The sequence below is a fragment of the Plodia interpunctella genome, chromosome 6, assembly GCF_027563975.2.
Source record: "Plodia interpunctella isolate USDA-ARS_2022_Savannah chromosome 6, ilPloInte3.2, whole genome shotgun sequence".
Classification (NCBI taxonomy): domain Eukaryota; kingdom Metazoa; phylum Arthropoda; class Insecta; order Lepidoptera; family Pyralidae; genus Plodia; species Plodia interpunctella.
Genome location: NC_071299.1, coordinates 4177507 through 4198851, shown reverse-complemented (window position 1 = coordinate 4198851; position 21345 = coordinate 4177507). Strand labels below are relative to the sequence as shown.

Here is a 21345-nt window from a genome sequence, read left to right as displayed (position 1 = left end):
GTGAAAGACAACTCTTAAATTATAGATTCAGCTGTGATCTTACAACTGGCTATCTGCCTGCATTATCCCTCCTTGTCAATGCTATAGTTACCTATCTGCCAAAGCTGTGTCCCTTAATCACCTTGTACGAGAGTGGTCCAGTAACACTAACAAAATGTTTTCGTGGTTTTCACACTCACACTAGCGTGTGATTCAAGATAAAAAGTAGCGGAACAGGTATTAATACCCCGTGTAACTGTTCTATCGCGATGGATGAGACATCACAAGTTACGACAAAGCATTCATCCTAGCACAAGTGGCTTGAACAAGTGTCCAAAATACTACTTTGTTTGCACAAGTTTAAAAAAAATTACAAAATGTGGACTTAACGCCATATGGATATAATTATAGTTCACTGTCTAGTTAACTAGAAGCAATATCCATCTTACTTAACCTTAGTATAAAATCAAGTAAATACATTTGCACTTTCACTTCTATTGGCTTGTTAGTAACAAAGAATCCTGGAACTCCTGCTTTTTCTAATGTTACTTGCTGGTCACTAACCTGGAAATTGTAGTATCTGTTATTGTATTTGTAAATTTGGAAAAGAATATATTAAAAAAAATTTTTTGAATTACAAGAATATTAAAAAAAATATATGTAGCATAGCATGGATTTTTCAAATTGCACATTGTCATTGTTCAAAAGCTAAACATATAAATGATTACATGCCTTTTGGTCTAATTGGATAACTAATTTCATATCTGTTTGTTTTAATTCTTCTCTATGTCTGCTTAATAACAAACTCTTTTGTAGTTCTTGCTGCTCTGGATTTTGAATAGAATCAATAAGACTTTTTATCTCCACTGAAATAAAAAAAAAAATGTTTTAGATATTCCCGGACACTATGAGACATAAAAGAAGTTTTTTGTTTTATCTGTGCTGTAGCTGCAAAATCTTTTCTATGCTGGCCTGGGAATAAAGAAAAAATATCAATAATGGGAAAGGACTATAAATTTGAGTTTCATCTCATAGGTGATGCTCTACCAACCTGTCAATGTTTAATCTCAATTCTACACTAAGACATAATCACAATACAAAATTAGGTTTGTATTTAAAGCCCAACTGATATATATGATCAATGGTTAAAACATTACTCTGTGTTTCAAAGTTTTAATTATCACTTATAAGGTTCTTTGCCACATCTGGCTGTCTGTTTGCAATAAACTCTAAAACTTCTGCACAGATTTTCATGATGTTTTCACCAATAGATAGTGTGGTTCCTACAGAAGGTTTGTGTATTATTTATTATGTTTTTACTAGAGGGAATCTAGGTCAGGCCTTTAGTTATACAAAAAAATTAAAACTTACATGTGTGTTTGTTAATAACTTGTAATCGCTGCTGAAACAAGTGTTTTTCTGTGACATGTTGAATTTCCATTAGGCCTTTTACTATTTCAAACACAGTATCATTGAGCAGACAGTTTGCTAAACCAGACAGAAGCTCAATTGGCACTCTCATTTGATATTTGCTGAAACATAACTTTTATTTCAACAGTCAACTTTGAATAATACCTACATACTTTAAATGAGTTTTACTTATTACAAGTTGTGGGGTTGAGTTATGATCTGTGATCTAAAGGCCCCAGCGCAACTCTCCATCATGCATGCCATTGATATTTTTATAGACCACCACTTGTTTCCAGTCAAGAAAAATATTGTGAAGAACCTGCACTCTACCACACCACAACATTAATCCCGCGTCTGTTTGTTTTGTTAGGAAAAGTGTGGTATGTGATTAATTTCTTGAAATGATGATGACCCTCAAGATACTTACGGAGGAAGCTCTCTAGCCATTTCTTGCAATTGCTCAAGTAAAAAGTATAGTTTTCTTTGTAGAGCTTCTGGTGTTTGCTCCATTATCGAGCATTAGGCAAATCCAATGGTCAACAACTTAACTGTAATAATTATAAATTTTCTATTTTAAAATAAAGCTTAATAAATTTATACATGTTATACAACGAAAATATTTGAGTTGCATAAATTAAATGCACAATTAAAAAAAGAGAACAGTTTGATGGAAGGAGTGTGTGAGCAGAAGATAGATGTAGGTAGGTAAATGTAAACAAACAAAACTTGCTTATCAAGCGAGTTGACAGTGAAGACATTGACAACAACAAGGAATATTGGGATCCGCAACTTCAACTTCAGATTGTTGCGCTTACAATGCCGTATATTAAACAGAAAACTAGAAACTTAGTAAAACGAAAGACGTATTCTACCTACAAATCATTTGGTTATGCTATGCTAGGTATGGAATAGGGCATATTACGCAAAGCTCAGCGCAGATGGCGATACTGGTACAACATTGCCAATGTGAGGAAAAAGGCGCCAATTTTCAATATTGTGAAATATTGAAAATTGGCGCGAAATCGAAGATTCGAGATCGAATTGGCGAAATCTTTGTTGTTGTTTAAAGGAAAAAGGAAGGATTTAGTGGATTATCCTGAAAATAATAACACTATTTTAGATTATGTTCTGCTTTATTTGGTCAACTGTGGTCATAAACTGATATAAACTTGATTTTCACTGAAGATCTTACCTGAATGAAGTCCATATTTTAATAAGTCTTCACGTGTGAAGTGTTCAGAGCTTCTTTTCGACCGTTTACTGGCTCGAAAATTCTACAGTTTTCGAAGTTTTTTTATCATCTGCCAATGTCAATATAGTGACATACTATACCAATGTCATTGTATGGACCAGACAGACAGGCACACTTCAATACAACCAACCATAGAAAGTACTTTTTGCAACCAACTAAGTTCTTTGTTTTGACTTGTTAGTTAACCAGATTATTTTTTAATAACTAAGACTTGTAATAGTGGATTTTGGGTGAATGTGGATAGTAAATTAATGCTTTGTTTGTTCCAACTAAGAAAGTATCGCAACTTGATTATGAAAATCTTCTCTATCCCCATATAAGATGAAAATCCATATTTTTGCTATATTCCTGTTAAATGTCTGCATCTCCATCATACACGCTGGTGATGCAGGGGTAGAAGGTTATAAGATTTTAACAACCACTAATTTGTATGTATCATTACTGAATTATGCATTCTAGATAAGAACCTTTTTTCCTTACATTATATTAAACTACATATTTTCAGATTTATAAACGATCAACCTGTGGAATGTTTGAAGCTTTTGGATAGTTTTGCAGAATATGCATCAAACTTTACAATGTGTTCAATAAAGTATGCTCGACCAGTGCGACTATGTGAAAAGTGTATTGATGAATATGTAATGTTCACTAGCAAGTATAAAGAATTACTAGCAACTGTTGTAAATGGCACGTCATGCAGAGAAATTTATTTTTCTCTTGATAGACTGGATGTTATTTTAGAATACCATGACAATATCTTATCTATATGGAATAAAGGAAATTGTAATGGTTAGTATTGTAATTTAGTTCTTATGCTTTGTGCCAATGTATCTAAAAATACTTTTTTGTTTTTTTTTAGGCTAATTTAGGTATGTTTTAAGATGTTTTTGAGAAATATTCAGTAGTTACAACAAAGTTATTTTTCGGTATCAATCACAAAACTATTGGCTTGTCTAAAAATTTTTTTTATTAATAATTCTTGATATTTCCCTACAATCATAATATTACATATTTCCCCAGAATGTTATGACTGGACAGAATCAACACCAGTTTTATCCAATAATACAATCCTTTTCAAGAAAATTTTCAATGAGACAGTTACCTGTATTAAAACTACAATTAATCCAGCTGGGAATAATAGTGATGAAGTTTGTTCGAGATGTATGGAGTTCTACATTAATCTTGATAAATTGTATAAATCACTGAGCAAAGATTCAATAGGATTAGACAGTGTGTGTTTTGACATATTGGATTCGGTAAATATCTCAAAACATTTGTTTTCCAAAGTTTCATTAGAACTTGCTTTACTATAAAATAGTTTATAGGTACATACTTAGAATATTTATATATTTATTTCACAGATGAATACTACAAGAGCTGTGTGGAGTAAAGACCTCAATTGTTGTAAACGCCTCAAGTCACCAGAAACTATTTTCTTCTGGTGCACTGGAATTATTGCTTTCCTGCCAATAATGTTCTATGCTATGGTTAGATACTTGTCACCACTAAGGGACCTGCCTCGAGCATTGAAAGGTACAGGTTACAAAAAAAACTATATATTTTTTTAAAATTAATTTTATTGTTTTATACATTACAACATAAAAATGTTTATTTCCAGAGTCAAGATTCAAACAATCATTTTTAAGATCTAGCAGAGAAGGAATTAACTAGCTAAAGAACTTATAATCAAAATATTTTATATGCATATACAGAATAACCAAAGATGTCAATATAAAATTGTTAAACATACCTTCTTAATTTTTATTTTCCATTTGACACACTGTTTGGACAGAAAATGTTTACTTATCAATTGATATGAAAGTAAAAACCTATGCAAATGGCTTCAGTGGAAGATATTTTCTCAGGCACTTTGAATGTGGCTCAATTATGCAAATAAAGCATTTAATTACCAGATGATTAAAATGTTGTCAGTAATTTTTGTTCATGGTCAAACAACACTCATGTTTTTATTAGTAGTGAATGTGTTAGGTTTTACAAGTCACTAAAATACTAAGTTTTCATTAGAGCAGAACTACAGAGCATCATTAATTATCTGTTTAACAAATTGCTTTTTTATACCTTTATTCTGACAAAACAAAGAATTGGTAAACAAAATAATTTGGCCAAATATCTAGTTCCATATAATGTGAAACTGAGTAGTATTACAAAAGTGTTCTACAAAATCACTTTACAGCATATCTCTAGTGTATGTCCAATACTAACATCTTAATGTGACACTGAAATCCAACAAAAATCAAACAAATATCTTATCTATGTCTTGCTTTTTTATTGTTATTCTTCTTTACACTACTGTTGCCATTGCTATTAACTAGTTTGTGTTTCAAAGCATTAGGTGTTGTATCACCTTTGTTTATTAGACCCATAACAGAATCTTTATCTTTAGGTGTGCCAGGTCGACTGTCTAGTCCAACTGCTGATAACATTTTGTTTTCACTGCCAAATGGCTTTTGCAATAATCCAGATGATGCTACAATCTTCTGAGTGGCATTTTGTTTCATCTGAGCATGACTTATCACTTTGTCAATCCCATTTGTGTGCTGTTTACCAGATGGCTTTGAAGCTATACTTTCTGAGGAGCCATGAATAGTAGTATGGTTCAAAGCTCCAATATTTAATCCAGAGCTTATCTGGGTATCTGATGAATCTTCATTTGTTTGGGACTCTGTTTCACTATTTCTATCATCTGAAATTAATAAAAAGATGATTATTGTGTGTGTTAGCAATATTGTGTGTCTTAATAAATTATCAAATAGTTTACATCCTTACTTTTTGCTTCTGCTGGATCAACAAGACCACTGACAGCCTGTAACAAAAGGAAGTTTAAATAAACATCACCCTATTACTTTATTTTTAAGAGTATCAATTCATCAACACCGTTAAAATATGTGTTACTTTCGACAATATTCAACTTACTGCCATGGATGTAATAGAAGACTTTGAAAATAATCTTTCAGCTTCTTTGAATTTTCTGTTTCGTTTGTCTGCCTTCGAATTGGTACTTTTGTTTGTGTTGAGATATCTATCCCAACCACGTATAATATTTCCATAAAGTTGTGTATCTTCCAAATATGATCCTTCAAAGGCATAAATTTGGCGCTCTAGATTTGCCAGTGTTTCCTGAAATACATAATCTGTTGTTACTTACTTACCTAGTTATTACCTTTTAAAAAGTAATAAAATTCATTAACAAATGTAGGTGGAGTTACATTAAAAATAATAATTATTATTTCTAAAAAAGGTAGTGTCTTACAGCTACTTCGGTTTTTTTTCTCACTAATTCTGCTAATTCAGCTCTAGTATCTGCGACTGAAGTTTGTTTGGACGCCATGTTGGATTTTCTTGCTTGCACAGTTTGGGAGTCACTAGCGGGGCTTTGAGGTGAAATAACCATCTCGACAACTGCTAATTACTTCAAGCTTCCATAACCCTAAATAACTTTGGTATTATAGTTCAACAAACAATACGATAAATAATTAATGAGGCAGACACTCCATCGACTCACTATGTACTGCTAGATGGATATTTGCTTAATTTGCATTGCACGCACGTAAAGTCAGTGACAATGATGACATTGACAGATATTTTCTACATTAAGCTTCGTTCAAACGGTTCAAACTGAGGCGAACCTCGCGCGGGATGCCAATCAGCAAATGGATTTAGTAAATACTTAATCAGCGCGATTCGCTCGCTCGCTCAACCTTCCAAACTGAGGCGAATTCCGCGCGTCATTATATTTGATTTCTCGATAGGAAAACGTGTCTTTTAACATCGAAGCTGAGGTTTTGTTGTTATTGGCATTAACTGAAGAAGAATCTCAAGATGTGAGGAAGAAAAGAAGAAAATGGGTCCATGAGCTGAGTCCTCAATGCTTACCATTTGCAGTGTTTAAGTTTACACTTTAATACCGTTTAAGTACAACGGCATTTCGAAAAATCAGTCGCTCGCTATCCCACGTACCTATATTTCGCTTTGAACACGTCCATACAGGTTACCTGGCGCAAGAGGGAGTATTACTGAGCATTTATGTTACCTTTACCCGCCAGAGTACAGTGCACTGTATGTTAAGTATACAAAAACTTTGCCGCCTTATGTTAAGTCGATTAAAACGTTTATTTTAGAGTACTTTATTAATCCTTTCATTATGTAAGCATTCATTTGTGAAAATATACAACAATGTAGCATATTCGGGTGCCGAAATATTGGAAAATATCGTTTTCCAAAAAGATAAAAAACTTCGAAAACTATGGGAATCCGCCACACAAAATATGCTCGGAACACTTCACACCTGACGAAAATATGGACTTCATACAGGTAAGGCTTTTAGTCAAATTCAAGTTTATTAGTATATCACCACAGTTGACCAAATAATGCAGAACATAACCTAAAATGGTGTTATTATTTTCAGGACTAGTTAACCGCTCTTCAGTTTTCTCATGGTCTAAAACTGAAGTCAGAACTCTTTGTAACCTTTGAGTATACTTTTAAATACTCAAAGGTGACAAAGAGTTCTGACACCACTGTTACGAAGCGGGTCGGAAAACAGTTTAAAATAAACTAATTTAAATAACTGTAAAAGAACTGTATTGAAATCTTTACAAGAATTTACATAAGGTATATGAAGTAAGTAGCCCGGTGAAAGTTCAATCCAATACTAAGGAAATAATTGAATGAAAATAGATTGTTGTACACGGGTTTCCTATTTCATTGACGTCAATGGAATAGGAAACTCAGCGTTTTATTTTATATATTAAATAGTGTTAATTTCGACATAACAGTACCTATCGTATCTTGTGCACTATGGAATTATTAGTTACAGTACAGTACTTACTAAATCCATGGCTTCCACATGTGTTGCCATTTTGTCGATTTCGTCTCTCGGTTTACAGTTCATAATGATAATATTATGTCATTGTCATACAGTCTCAAATTTTCAATACCTATCTACATAAAAATGTAGTTCTTCTTATCTAGTTTTTATCGAAGTACCTATTTGTTGTTCATTATTCAAGATCAAGAAGTTTTTTTTACCTACAAAATAGTTACATAAATAGGTACTAAACAAAAATTGCCTAGAAATTTGAAAATGAGCATTAATTATATTCCCCGCGTGACACAGGTAGTGTTATTTTTTATTAATATTACGTTTGTTGTTGTTTTCTATGACAAATAAACCTGGAGATTTTCCTAATCCCAATCCCAACCGATTGTTATGAAATTTGGTACACGGGTAGAAAATAACCTGGAATAATACATAGGGTACTTTGTATCCCTAGTTTTTATATCCCTAGTTTGTTTGTACTTGCTAGTTGCTTATGTTAGGAAAAACTCCAGGAAAAGGAAGGAAAATCTCTATAAACACTTGTTTTCTTTTTCTTTGATGTACAACTTGTTTTTCATCCTCTTATGTTCCCGGTCCCCATTCACGACTGTGGCGCCTCAACGCATTAAAGTATGTTTCTAACTATGTACTCTGATTCATTGAAGTTTTCCCAAAAATACTTTAGTTTGTATTAAATAAATACAATTTTTTCGGCAAAAAATGTGGCATAAAACTCTTACCCTAAAAATCCTTTATTATGCTTTCAGTTAGATGCAGTGCACCTTGATAATCAGGTGGAAGAGCTATTTAAACAACAAATTTTTCAAGCGGCAAAATTTTTAGAGGTACTTACACATACTTGTGCATATTTGAATAAATTTAACATCATAATTAAAAGTGTAGCAGACACCACAGGGTTCTTTAGCATTTTAGAAGCAATATTCTTTTAATATGAACGGATGTTGAGTTGTATGTTCATAATACTTATAATTTGATGGAAGAACATAATTTATGTTTTATTTGGATTCACACTATCATGGAGGAGGCAGTAAGTTTTGTTCAGATGTTTAGAAGATAAAACATCCCCAGGGAGTGCGGCACCCTAGAGTAGGACCACTCCATATCCTCCTGTAAGTAAGAGGCGACTAAGGGACATATAGCCTTGGCAGCATTCTCAAGAAGGGTTGACATCAGAGAGACAGTTGGTTTTAAAATATAAACATTAAGGTTTATTTAAGCTTAAATTTAGTAATAAATTCAATTTTGTAAATATTTGGTTCATTTTAAAAATTTTAATTTTCAGCCAGGGTTCCTCCAAGCAATACTCCCAGAACTGGAACTCTTGATCAGGACATGGATTTTCAGATACTCATTTTATAATAAAAAGAGTACATTTGGGCAAGAAATGTTATCACTGAAATATAAGACAGATAATATAACTTCAAGCAAACTTTATTGGTATTTTGGGTACAGAATTGGCTTGAAATATATTAAAGATCGAGCTCTGTATAGTTTTACATCAAATATAAGAGTTCAAAATGTTATTCACAAGATAGAAACATTTCAGTTAATTGGGGACATTCTGAATTTCCTTAGATTTATACAGAGTGGAAAGTACCCTTTGCTAATTGATTTTATTCTTGGTTTGGAGCTTACAGCGGATAAGTTGACAAGAGAAGACTTAACTGATTTTTCCTGGACGAGGGAACTTTTGTGGCATAATTTCATTGTAAGTCACAAATAACAAGCTCAGTAATTTTATTCATTATATAAACCCCCTCTGTTTATATAAAAATATGTTATGGACCAGGTGATTAATTATAACAGATTATGCCACTTTAAATGGACATACCATTTCAGGCAAAATAATTGGATCCACAAAATTTATCACATTGCCTGGACATTATGAATATTGTCGTGTGGCTGTTGAACTATAATTTGAAAGATTTTTAAAAATAAGAATTACTTGCGTTTATTTGGTTTTCTGGGGTTAAAAAGGTGAAAAAATCGCATTTCTTAACATTATAGAAATAATTACAGTCCAGTAATGCAGTCTGTTTTTTGGATATTAGAGCAGAGTTACATTTCTGTAATTTTAGATGCATAAATAAAAAAGTATGATTACTTACAAAATGTCCATAAAAAAATATCTACTTTCAGCTGCCTCATAGTAACAAAACATGACTTCTATGATGTCAGAGATATCTTATTAAGTATATTTATTTATTAAATAAGTAGTTATTAAATAAATGTTATGTATTTGACACAAGGAATATATCAATTACATTTTTACTTTGACTTTTTAAAAAAAAATCTGGTATCCTGTACTAACTTACACAGAAGATCCAATAGATGTTTTTGGTTATTAGCAATGTATGACCATTATTGATGGGATCGCTGGTTTAACTTAAAAAGTGTAGTTTTTTTAGTAACATTTGTTTTTTCAGGAATTAATTGGTACAGCCATTTCATTGATGAATATGTTTGGGCTTAGAAATAAACTTACAACAGTACTAAAGTATGTTTGGTGGAGGAAGCACGCAAAGTCTTCAACAATACCTGGCGAGGCAGTCATGACTCACAATACAGTTTGTGGTTGTTGTTCTAATAAACCCGTCCTGCCGTACACTATGGGATGTTCACATATTTTCTGCTACTACTGTTTGGTGGTAAGAACCTTTTTTTGCGGAAAGACAAAAATATCGAAATATTTTTCTTTATGAGAATTATGCCAATAAAATCCTAATAATGTTCAAACTTACGAATGTGAGATTTTTTACAATGTGATAGTCGAAGTCTATAAAAAAAGTTAAAATTAAATTATTAAATTCATTATGATTTTGTTCAAGTTTAGAAATGTATCTATTTATAAGCTCCGCCTAGGACTTTAGCCGAAAATCATACGGGAAATGCCGAGATAAATACGAGGGCTGCTATTTATGTATCCGGAACTGGCCAATAATTCTAGAATATTTAAAAAGTAATTACAATATTTGAAAATAGAACTCTTCGGCTAGAGAATAAATATTTTTCATGTCCCTGTCATTTGTTTTTTTCAATTGGCGCCAATTTTGAAAATAGCTTGTCTTCATTGCCATGGATTTAACTCGTGAACATTTTCGCGCGATGATTTATTATGATTTTCGGCTTGGATTAACTCAAAAACAGTGCATCGAACAACTGATTTTAACTTTTGGAGATGAAGCACCATCGAAAACTACTGTGTATTATTGGTTTAAGGAATTTCAACGTGGACGGTCTATGCTCACGGATGAAATTAAGGAGGGTCGTCCTAAATCGGTAGTGGTACAACAAAATATTGATGCTGTGCGACAATTAGTAATGCAAGATCGTCATGTTACATACCGCGAGATAGAGGCGTCTCTGGGCATTAGTATGACGAGTATACACGCGATATTACACGAACATTTAATTGTTAAAAAAATTTGTTCGCGTTGGATTCCGCACAACTTGAGCGTAGATCAAAAACAGGCTCGTGTCGACTGGTGTAAGAAAATGATAAAAAAATACAACCGTGGCACGTCAAAAGCTGTTTATAATATCTACACAGGTGACGAAACCTGGATCTATGCTTATGACCCTGAAACTAAACAGCAGTCAACGGTGTGGGTCTTTCAAGATGAACCGAATCCAACAAAAGTTGTTCGTGCGAGAAGCACTTTAAAGCAAATGGTCGCTTGTTTTTTTGGTATCAATAGTAGGACTAGAGAATAGTAGGACGGTTAATTCTGAATGGTACACCACCATTTGTTTGCCAGAAGTCTTTGAAAAAATACGAAAGAACAACCCACAACGCAGAATCATACTTCATCACGACAATGCTAGCTGCCACAAGTCGGCTGAAACAAATAATTTTTTGGAGGGTCAAAAGATTGAATTGACGGGTCATCCGCCGTACAGCCCCGACCTGGCATCCAATGATTTTTATTTATTTCCAAACATTAAAAATAAATTACGTGGTCAACATTTTTCGAGCCGCGAAGAGGCCGTTGATGCGTTCAAAACACACGTTTTGGACATACCTCAATCAGAATGGAAAAAGTGCTTTGAAAATTGGTTTCATCATATGCAGAAGTGCATAGATCATCGCGGAGAATACTTCGAGAAACAATAAAACCATATGTAATAATATATGTTTGTTTAATTTTGTTATTCCGGATACATAAATAGCAGCCCTCGTAGTACCCTAAAGGGTTACAAAATATTTGGAAATTACATGTAATTTTCGTAGATACGTCACGTCTGTAAAATTTGCTTGATTAGGTAACATACATAGGTACCTATCTACTCAATATCAAACTCCTTAAACATTCACACTGCCACATATTGTAGTATTTTGACTTAAACAGCTGAAAATAGGAAGATATTAAAAGCACTATTATAATGTACTTACAGATACTTACAGATTTTAAAGTTACAGTATTTAATTTAATTGGTTTTTGATTTTTCAGGCAAACAAGACTGTAGACCAGGATTTTGCATGTCCAAAGTGTTACTATAATGGAAAGGAAATAAGTAAATTTGTCATGGTGTAGGGGGAAGGTAATTTATATAGATATTATTATTTTTAATTTGAATACATAATGTAAGTTATCATTAAATGTATTGCAATGGATATTGGTGCTGTGATAATTATAAGAAATAAAATTGTCATTTATATGTTTTAGTTGGTGTTGTTTTTTATTTTTATTATTATGAAAAAGTTAAGAAATAGTGAAACAAAACATGGTAGGGTAAAGGGTATATTATCTAAATGTCATTATTGTTAAGAAATTGAAAGTATTCGAGCTCTCATAGTAATGATAAACAATAATTACACCACCCTTCTTAAGTATATAATGAAAAAAAAACGAGTCTGTCAGAACCTTCATGATACAGGCAGTCACAGTTTGATACAGTAGTATATATAAATATGAAAGAAGGAATCTTATTATAAAATAAAAGATACATTCGCTTGTTGTTTTAAAATTAATAACACAATGATCAGTCGTTACTAATCAATGTATACGTTGTGTAGTTTGTATGTGAGCTTTAACGTCAAGGAAAAACCAGAATTGATTAGTAAGTAAAAAGAACATTGTAATGTATGGTAAAAGTACTATTTGTGTATATAAACACTAATTGGCATATAGCAACACCGAGCGACGGACACGCCCTTCTAGTCAAATGACAGTCCTTGTGCTGGGTACGTTAGATGATTTTTGATAGAAAGAATAAAATTAAATTGTTAAAGTGTTTCCTTCGGGTCCAGTCTTCCTTCCTTCCTTCAAGCATTCAACAGTTAAACACACTCTCTTGATCTTACTTATATGGCACGGTGCCATATCAATACATAAGTACCTACCTATAACTAGTTGTTCGCCGCGAACTTCGCGAACACAATAAATTTTTGTGAATATTTCAAAAACGACTGAACCGATTTTGATGCCCCGCGAACTTAAAAATTCTATTGACAGATTTTACATACTTTTAAAATTTCATCAAAATCAGACCAGCGGTTCGAAAGTTATCGCGTTCCAAACATATTACATACAAACTGTGTTTTTGTGTAATTGTAGATACAATAAAACAGTTTTTCATAAAATTAAATTATATCTTATGTGTATGAATACATACCTAATTGTATTAAACAATAAAAGTGTTGTGGTCACCCATCACTATTATTATTTTATTTAGTCCAGAAGGACTGGACACTTCAATCATAATGAACATAATATACGTACTACTTCAAAACAGCCAGTTTATAGCTGGCATTATTATAATACATATTATACCACTATAACATATGTATTTAAGTATCTAAGTATGTAGGACAAATCTTAAAATTAATGTATCCTAACTACCTACCTACGATTTGTACCTATCTGTTTTTTAAACGGTCGACCTACACAGATATATAGACGGAAAGGCCATATTTAGCCAATATCCGTAAACCTTAAAAGGGTTATAATTAATTACAATTTTGAGATTTTATGTACAAATATATTTTATATAATATTAGTTTTTCCATCAGTAGACACATTTACGTAGGTAAATAATACTACTTCATATATTTTTGGTTACTTAGTAGGTAAGTAGGTACCTATATCATTTAGATATCGCCTTTGAAGGCGGTTCCTTATAAGGCATTTAAAGTTCAAACTCAATTGAGGTAATTTTGAGACCAAACTACTTGCCGTTGACACCATATTTTATGTTATACCTAAAAATATAATAAAAAATATGCAAAATGTACATAAAGTACCTATTCATTGTAGAGCTTATCCTAATAAAAGGTGAAGAGAGTAGTTTTAGTAATAAAGTCCATATTTACATGAATAGGTAGGTAGGTACAACTTTATACCAGCAGGCCTACCATCAACTTTTACGGAACGATTCAAATGTAACGCAGTTCAATTTAGAAACCTGAAACGAATGTCATTAATACATACTAAAAATTTACTTGATGGCACAAACTTACGACGCAGATCAGTTTACATCCATCGCATTAAGAGATGATAGGATAGTAATTCACCAGTATCATGTTCAGGTCAAAGTATACCTATTAATATTTTACTTGGCAATAGTTCAATTAAGTACATAAAGCTCATACACACAACACTACAATTCAGGATTCATCGAAATGGCGGTGACCACATTCCATTATGTGGGCCTCAGGGCCTCTTGCCTGTTTGCCTGCTTATAGTTAAAACAAAATAAAATAAAAAACTTAATAAATTAAAAAAAAATCTGCAAACTCTCGAAATTTTAGAGCATACAATACAGGTGCATTGATGTACGTGTGGTGTGCGACCTGGTCTGGTGGTATATCCTTTTACATCATCTTCGCTTTCGATGGCTACTCTATTAGCTTTTTAAAACAGTTTGTTGGCGACAATATGTGTCGGTAAGTCCAACAGTATGTTGGACTTACCGACACATATTGTCGCCATGGACGGTTATGGACGGTTTTTTTAAGTTTTATTTTTATTTTGATATACAAATAGTGTTTGATTTGCAGACATATGGTTAAATAAAAATCAACCATAAGGTCCCTTTACCAGTGGAACGTCACATAAGTATAGCTTCTAATAGCCGTAGTTTCGTTGTGAGTAACTCTAGTGCTGATTGTGTTTGCTGTTGCGCACGTCCGCATGGAAACCGGTCTCCCAGTCCGCGACGTAGTTCACAGTGCGCACGGACCCGTCCGGTTCCACCAGAGAATACTGACCTGGATACAAATACATAATTTATGTGGACCATGCTTACTGAATAGTGCCTGCATTTTATCGGTGAACGTGGGTTTAAGTTATGTTACATTGATAGCAGGCGGTTCGTTAATTTTAGTTTTCATTGTTGACTTGGCTATCAGCGAATACCGAAATGCTAGTAGTTTGTAGTTTTGAGAAGTATAGACTTCGTACACGAATGTGACGTGAAGTGGCCTATAATGGTCTAATTTTTTAATTTGACTTTGACTATCCAACTTGCATCTTGGTAATAGTTTTCTATCAGTAAAAAGTTGGTCTGTTCAAGATATAGGTATGTGGTCGTTTGGAACATTAATGCCACAAGTACTGGTGGGTGTAGTTACCTACGTGTAGTCGCCCCTAGTCAAATGTTACCACGACGACCTTCGTAATTTCGAAGGTGATCGATCATCTGTCCATCATTGCCCTCAAATAGCAGTTCTTGAGCTAAGTTAGATGATATTTGCAATTGAGAAAATCTTACACTGTTGAATAAAATTAAATAGTGTTTCATTTCGGGTTCAGTCTTCTTTCCTTCCTTCAACAATCAACACAAATCATATAAATAAATATTAATTCCCTTCAAACTGGAAGCGGTAATGTCTATAAGTATTACTTTTGATTAGACCACTTTATTAGGCATTCATCGATGCCATACCATAAGATGGCTTGTAGAATGAAATTTGATAAAGGAACAATAAGAAGAAAATTAACACTTACCTTTGACTACTTCGCCATCTCTCTCCTCCTTCTGTTGCTTAATGTCACCGGTGTGAGGGTCGTTGACCCCGTATTCGTACGCGTATCGAGGGTGGTGGTCCTGTAATATGAAGTATAGACAGCTGGTAATTGGTTCCTAATGTCAGGCCGTGGGAATGACCCTTAAAGGGCACAAGGGTCAAATGTAAAGTGAACTAGTTGTGAATTCTGTGGTATATAGATAATCAAGCAAGTACTTATTCAACTCTTTGATACTTTATATTAGTCACTTGATATTCATAGAATATGCCTAAATATATAATATATTTAGCGTCTATAAAAGTGGTTCAGTCGGTTGTTTTAAATACCTACTTTGGGGAGTGAGGGAGTGAGATATAGGGTCTATAGTCGGTCTTCGTCACCGTACCAGTTTATAGAAGTTCCTATTTATTATATGAACAAAGATTTAATTGATATAATATGTAGAGTACATAGTGGCCGAGATGTATTGAGTATATACCTAGTACTTCTTTCATAACAGAAAATGTGAAAAAAGGGGACAGGAAAACATATAAAAATACAGTTTACGGAGTAACGTACCTACTAACCTAAGTAAGTCGGTATGGTTTCTTATTTATTTTAGAAAAACGTGTACTGAGCAAACTTTACATTACATAGATAGGTACCTAATAGATAGAAATGTTGTTATATGAATGAGTACGACTCCGCTTTGCTTTCATATATATATATATATGTTAGGTAAATTGAATGTCTTACGTAATTGTATCGAAGCTCCTGTGAAGTAGGGCCAGTAAATGCGACAATATACAGTGGCAAGAAAAGATTGTTGCGAAACTAAAGCTTCCTTATCGCGATGAGTTCTCAAGTGGAGCGTTAAAGTTTGTATTACGTAATAAATCCTTGGAAAGCAATGCTCTTTTCAGCCTATTGTAATTACGAATATTGCACAAAGATTAAGTACCTGCACATTTATAGAGGTATAAGGAGGTCCTTATACCTCTATAATACCTCTATATATGACTGTGCATAACGTGGATTATTTTAGGATACCAAAAGTGATGTAAAATTTTAAGTTATTATATAATGTATCACCCGTATCACGAAATTAGGAGGGTAAAAAATCAATTTATTAGATTAGATTATAAAGAATTTACTTTTTTAAGATCTTACATTTTCGCCATAAGTTAACCTTACCAACTTAATTACGTCTTTACGTCATCGCTTAATTTTATGATGTCAGCCACTGTTTACCTTGATAAGTAAAACTTGCAATTATCACGAATAATTACTAACATATATCAATTTTCTCATAATGGCTAATCGTTGATACTTAATCGTTAATGCGACATTGACTTTGACGAAGAATCCGGATTAAGAACGCGGCCAGCCATGTAGCCATTGTATGTTCACTTATGAAACCTCATGATCAGAGGTCGATGTGCTATGATGCACATCGACCTGTGATACTAGAAGGATTCACTAAATTTGTTAAGTAGAGTGTCTACTCTAATTAATAAATCTTCTATGCGTAGTATGGACTACTACTAATATTATCTATAAAGAGAAAATATTTTTGTTTTTTGTTTATTTGTAATAAATTAACTCCAACTACAGGGTCAATTTTAGCACAGAGATAGACGAAACCTTCAGTAACATAGGCTACTTTTTTACTGCGGTTTCTATATATTGGCGGGGGTACCTGTATGCCTAATGTTGCACCTTTTCCGGATGTTTACTTATACCTTAGAATAAAGAAAGAAAGCAGATTATTACCATTCTTACCTACAATTTGCACATAATTTTAATGTTTTATTGATTAGTCACTGCAAAAATGCAGGATATATTAGAGTAATCGGATATTACCTAACTAAATGTTGCAGGGATATGTGGCAATGACTATAACTCTTTAATTATTTGAACTACATGCAAGTTGACATTCGCGAGCTTTTCAAGCGGTTTGATTAATTAGGTAATAAGCCAACTTAGTTGATAATAAATATTAGGAATACTTACCTAATTTAAAATACATATTCGGAAGCTTAGTGAAAGTGTATGACCGGTTGAACTTTTATACCTATCCAAAATAACATAAATAGCCAAATTAAGGCTGCCTGTTGTACATTTTTCCTGTCGTATTATTCGTGTATCTTGTTTTTGGTGCAATTACGTGTTTTACACAAAGCTTTGATTCCCAAAAAGATTACCTAACCAAATTAAAAAAGAGAGGTTAAACTGTTTCCTAATTTTCCTTATTTCAAGTGAAAAATTGTTAAATAAAAATTGGCTTGTTTAAAAAAATATATTTGATTTATGTATAGGTATGCCATCTATGGTTTAGTGGTTCTTTTCAAGATTCAGTGGTTTTTCTGTAATACGATCATTGTTTTTATAATAAACAAAGCCAAGAACTAACGAAATATTCTTATAAAATCATAGTGAATTGTAAAACTTTATTGCAATTTTAACCTTTGTTTCAATTTGCTATGCATGTTTTGAAGCTTATCTCAATCAAAATAGTCAGGCAGTTAAACTAAAAGAGACCTTTTGGTTACCTTTTGGTTACCTCTATCTTGTAGACCTTAGCCGAAAGATTAGAAAGAATTTCCTGCTTTTACAATAAGAATACAATGGACCAGTTAAAATATTCTATGTTTTATAAGATCAAAAGTAAATGGATGACTTACATAGTTTTCCAAAAATTCAGTGTGCACATTTTTCACAGCCGCCGTCGGAGCAGCGACCACTCCAGCGGCCTGTGGAACTGCTGGGGTCGCATACTGGGCCACTGGGGCTACTTTCTTGATTGAGTACTGGGCCACTGTTGGTACTTGATACTGAGCAACAGCTGGTGCGGAATACTGAGCAACTACGGGAGCTGCAACTGGCGTAGCGTATTGAGCAACGGATGCCACTTTTTGAGTCGAATATTGTGCCACAGTTGGTGTGGTCACTATAGGAGCAGCATACTGAGTGACTGCTGGTGCAGCGTATTGAGCAGCGACTGGAGCAGAATGTTGTGTCACATATTGTGTAGCTGATTGTCCTCCAAGAGACACCGAAGAGGTTGCGTATTGGGCCAGTGCGGCACCTCCTTGAGCGTACTGAGTAACGGGAACTTGAGCGTATTGTGTTGCAGCAGGGACTTGAGCGTATTGTATCACTTGAGGTTGCTGTTGAACTCTCAACGCGGGAGACACTGCGTAACCAGACGACGGAGCCGCATACACTTGAGACACAACGGGTCCTCCAGATTGCGCGCTATTGTACGAGTTCAGTGAAGCCTTCGCCAAAGATCCGGTGGCATAAGAGGTTTGTTGAGATAACACATTTTGTGTAACATAGGTTGTTTTGGCAGGAGCCACAGCAAACTTTGCGATTAAGGGAGCCGCAGTCACTTTGGCTATAATAGGAGCTTGAGCATATGTCGCGAGCGGCGTGACTGTCCGTCCAGATGATGCTACAGCTGAGAGGCCGGCGGAGGTAGCATATCCATGGACTTCATTTGATGTTGCGTATGTTTGTGGAGCCTGAGAGATGAGTGACTCTTGCAATGTTTGATAGTTGGAAGCAGGGGCAGCGTAGAGAAGTTTAGCTGTTTGTGCTTGGTAGCCCCTTGAATAACTACCGCTGGAGTATTGGTAAGATGGTGCGGACACAGGAGTCTGATATGCGACTGCAGCCGGCGCAGCTACCTTCACCCCAGCAGTAGTTAGCTGGACTGCCGGAGCGGAGTAACTGTATCCATTATTGCAATCGAGGCCGTTTTGAAGTTGACTTATGTGGTAGTTGAGATCAGGGTCGTGGTATCCAAGGACGCTGGTCAGACCAAGTATTATTGGGATCATCTGTAATAAAATGCATTTAACTATAATCTTTGTTTAGGAGTTATAATGTAAGGCGTAACTTGTACAAAATTAGCATTGTCCAGGGCCAGTGAATGGTATTTAGATACCTATCTTATTCCTACACAACTACACTAAACAACTTACCAACTTCATTGTTAACTGATTATGTCACACCTATCAAACCATAAATGTTTTATTAAGCTAAGTGTCGATTCTGCATCGACGTCTTCGAGAGCCTTAAGTGTATTTGCCAAACTTTAGCGTCAGTCGAAATGAGAGCAAAGTGGGTTTGCAATGACTTATATAGCAATCTCATATGTGTAAGAACGAGTCATACTTTTCAACGTTCGCCGGCCGCTAGATGGGCGTGGTTCACATGCGCGGCGTTATGGTAAATCCTAATGAATTAGACAAATTTACAAATAACCATATGTAGTAACTAATTTTAAATGTTCGCGTTTCATTATTTAATATACTTAATAGCCATGGTAAATAAACAGTCGCTGAGAAATAGTTATTTTATTGTTTGTGGAATTATCAAGTAGTATTTACTTACATACCTACTTACCTAAAAACTGTAGCAAGAAAGGTACCATTTTTCCCAACGTCTGTAAATATATTTAAACTAATAAGTGTTAATGAAAAAAATTTATATTCATACTGGGTTATTTGTAAAACTCTAGCAGATCCACGTGGATATAACACCACCTGTGCATATAACATTAAGAAGATAGCATTAATTCGCAAATAAACTAGCTATTGTTTTTTTTAACTAGTTAGTTAAACTATATGCGACACACGTTTACAATATCTACAATGAGTAAGAATTCTGGTGCATATGTATAGATCGATATTTTACAAAGCCTTATTTGCAATTTTGCATATAAAAGGACATTGATCGTTATTTTATTCATATAAAGGAAATTTATTAATATTTCAAAAATAATTGACACTTTAAATCGATTTGTATGATTAACTAACAAGCATGTATAACTACTTAATAATCATTTTATTCATGAAAAATAGTAAATAGTAAATAGTTCCGTTGACAATTAATTATCGACTAAGATGATTAGGTATTAACAATAATACGGAATTGGTCAAAGGTTTTCTACACACTTTCATTGATTAGCAGAATTCCAAATTTAGAATTTCCATGCGACTAATTTATATGCAGTCATAAAAAAAACGCATTGAAACTCATTATCAAGAACACAAACATTAACTTCTAAAAGTCAACCTCTTCGATTGCTAAACTTTTATAGATTTCTGTGGTCATGTGCATGTGAAATTAAGCCTGGAAATAAACTACCCACATAATAAATTAATATGAAGAATTAAAATCGTTGCAATACCTAAAGTTAAATTGAAACTAGTTTGTAGCGATGTAACTTTGTCGGCGCGGGCGCAGTCAATTCAGCTATGTATATCACTTACGAAACTAATCCCCAATTAGGACTAATACTCGGATTTGTTATACTGGCAATTATAATATTAGGCGGGTTTTTAATTGCATCAGTTTTTTTGCCATACACATTATATTATTTTAATGTTATAATGTTACATGTTATAAACATCGAAATTGATGTTTTTTGATATATGTGTTTTTCGATGGACAGGAAGATCGATTTCCAATACAAAACTCGTAACTTTGATACTGTTTTGGTTTTAAATTTTTATAATAATAATAAGTATTATTAAGTATAATAACAACGAACATACAAAAGTATGTTCGTTGTTTATGCTGGTCATCAAAAGATGAAACTAAACCAAATCTGGCCAGACTCTAAAAACAAAGTTTACAATTAGCTCCGTAGTAGAAATCTTCCGCAGAGACAAGTAAATAAATCGATGCATGATGCTAGTAGTTTGTGGCTTGAAGAGATGACCAATCTACAAAGGTCAAATGTTGAATGATTTCAACAATTATTTTGAACATAAGCATTTATTTCGTAAAAACATGAGATACAAATGTAAATATAACACGATAGTTAGAATACATGCATGCATACTAGCTTTATACTTATTTCACATACAAAATAGGTACCC

The 21345-nt window shown here is 33.6% G+C and overlaps 6 protein-coding genes across 6 annotated transcripts in view; 3 read left to right on the top strand and 3 right to left on the bottom strand.

The window, feature by feature from the left end:
* The window catches only part of LOC128670762 (very long chain fatty acid elongase AAEL008004-like), a 127457-nt gene that overhangs the window by 90017 nt on the left and 16095 nt on the right, over window positions 1–21345 (top strand). The gene's annotated exons all lie outside the window — the stretch shown is intronic.
* On the bottom strand, window positions 360–2110 carry LOC128670780 (gonadal protein gdl). Its single transcript, XM_053746758.1, has 4 exons — window positions 1817–2110; window positions 1351–1511; window positions 712–845; window positions 360–543 (listed from the first exon to the last, which is right to left on the bottom strand). The coding sequence occupies exons 1-4, from the start codon at window positions 1897–1899 to the stop codon at window positions 403–405; spliced, it is 519 nt and encodes a 172-aa protein (XP_053602733.1). The 5' UTR covers window positions 1900–2110; the 3' UTR covers window positions 360–402.
* On the top strand, window positions 2746–4390 carry LOC128670765 (uncharacterized protein). Its single transcript, XM_053746742.1, has 5 exons — window positions 2746–3069; window positions 3147–3430; window positions 3662–3897; window positions 4003–4174; window positions 4260–4390. The coding sequence occupies exons 1-5, from the start codon at window positions 2963–2965 to the stop codon at window positions 4310–4312; spliced, it is 852 nt and encodes a 283-aa protein (XP_053602717.1). The 5' UTR covers window positions 2746–2962; the 3' UTR covers window positions 4313–4390.
* On the bottom strand, window positions 4536–6220 carry Eaf6 (Esa1-associated factor 6). The gene is made up of 4 exons (XM_053746747.2): window positions 5913–6220; window positions 5576–5779; window positions 5429–5465; window positions 4536–5345 (listed from the first exon to the last, which is right to left on the bottom strand). Exons 1-4 carry the CDS (start codon window positions 6051–6053, stop codon window positions 4909–4911), a joined length of 819 nt encoding a protein of 272 aa, XP_053602722.1. The 5' UTR covers window positions 6054–6220; the 3' UTR covers window positions 4536–4908.
* Window positions 7570–12168, top strand: Pex2 (Peroxin 2). The gene is made up of 5 exons (XM_053746744.2): window positions 7570–7778; window positions 8249–8326; window positions 8785–9210; window positions 9929–10150; window positions 11954–12168. Exons 1-5 carry the CDS (start codon window positions 7746–7748, stop codon window positions 12035–12037), a joined length of 843 nt encoding a protein of 280 aa, XP_053602719.1. The 5' UTR covers window positions 7570–7745; the 3' UTR covers window positions 12038–12168.
* LOC128670754 (calphotin-like) lies at window positions 12231–19587 on the bottom strand. The gene is made up of 4 exons (XM_053746713.1): window positions 19441–19587; window positions 18136–19296; window positions 15452–15551; window positions 12231–14712 (listed from the first exon to the last, which is right to left on the bottom strand). The coding sequence occupies exons 1-4, from the start codon at window positions 19447–19449 to the stop codon at window positions 14600–14602; spliced, it is 1383 nt and encodes a 460-aa protein (XP_053602688.1). The 5' UTR covers window positions 19450–19587; the 3' UTR covers window positions 12231–14599.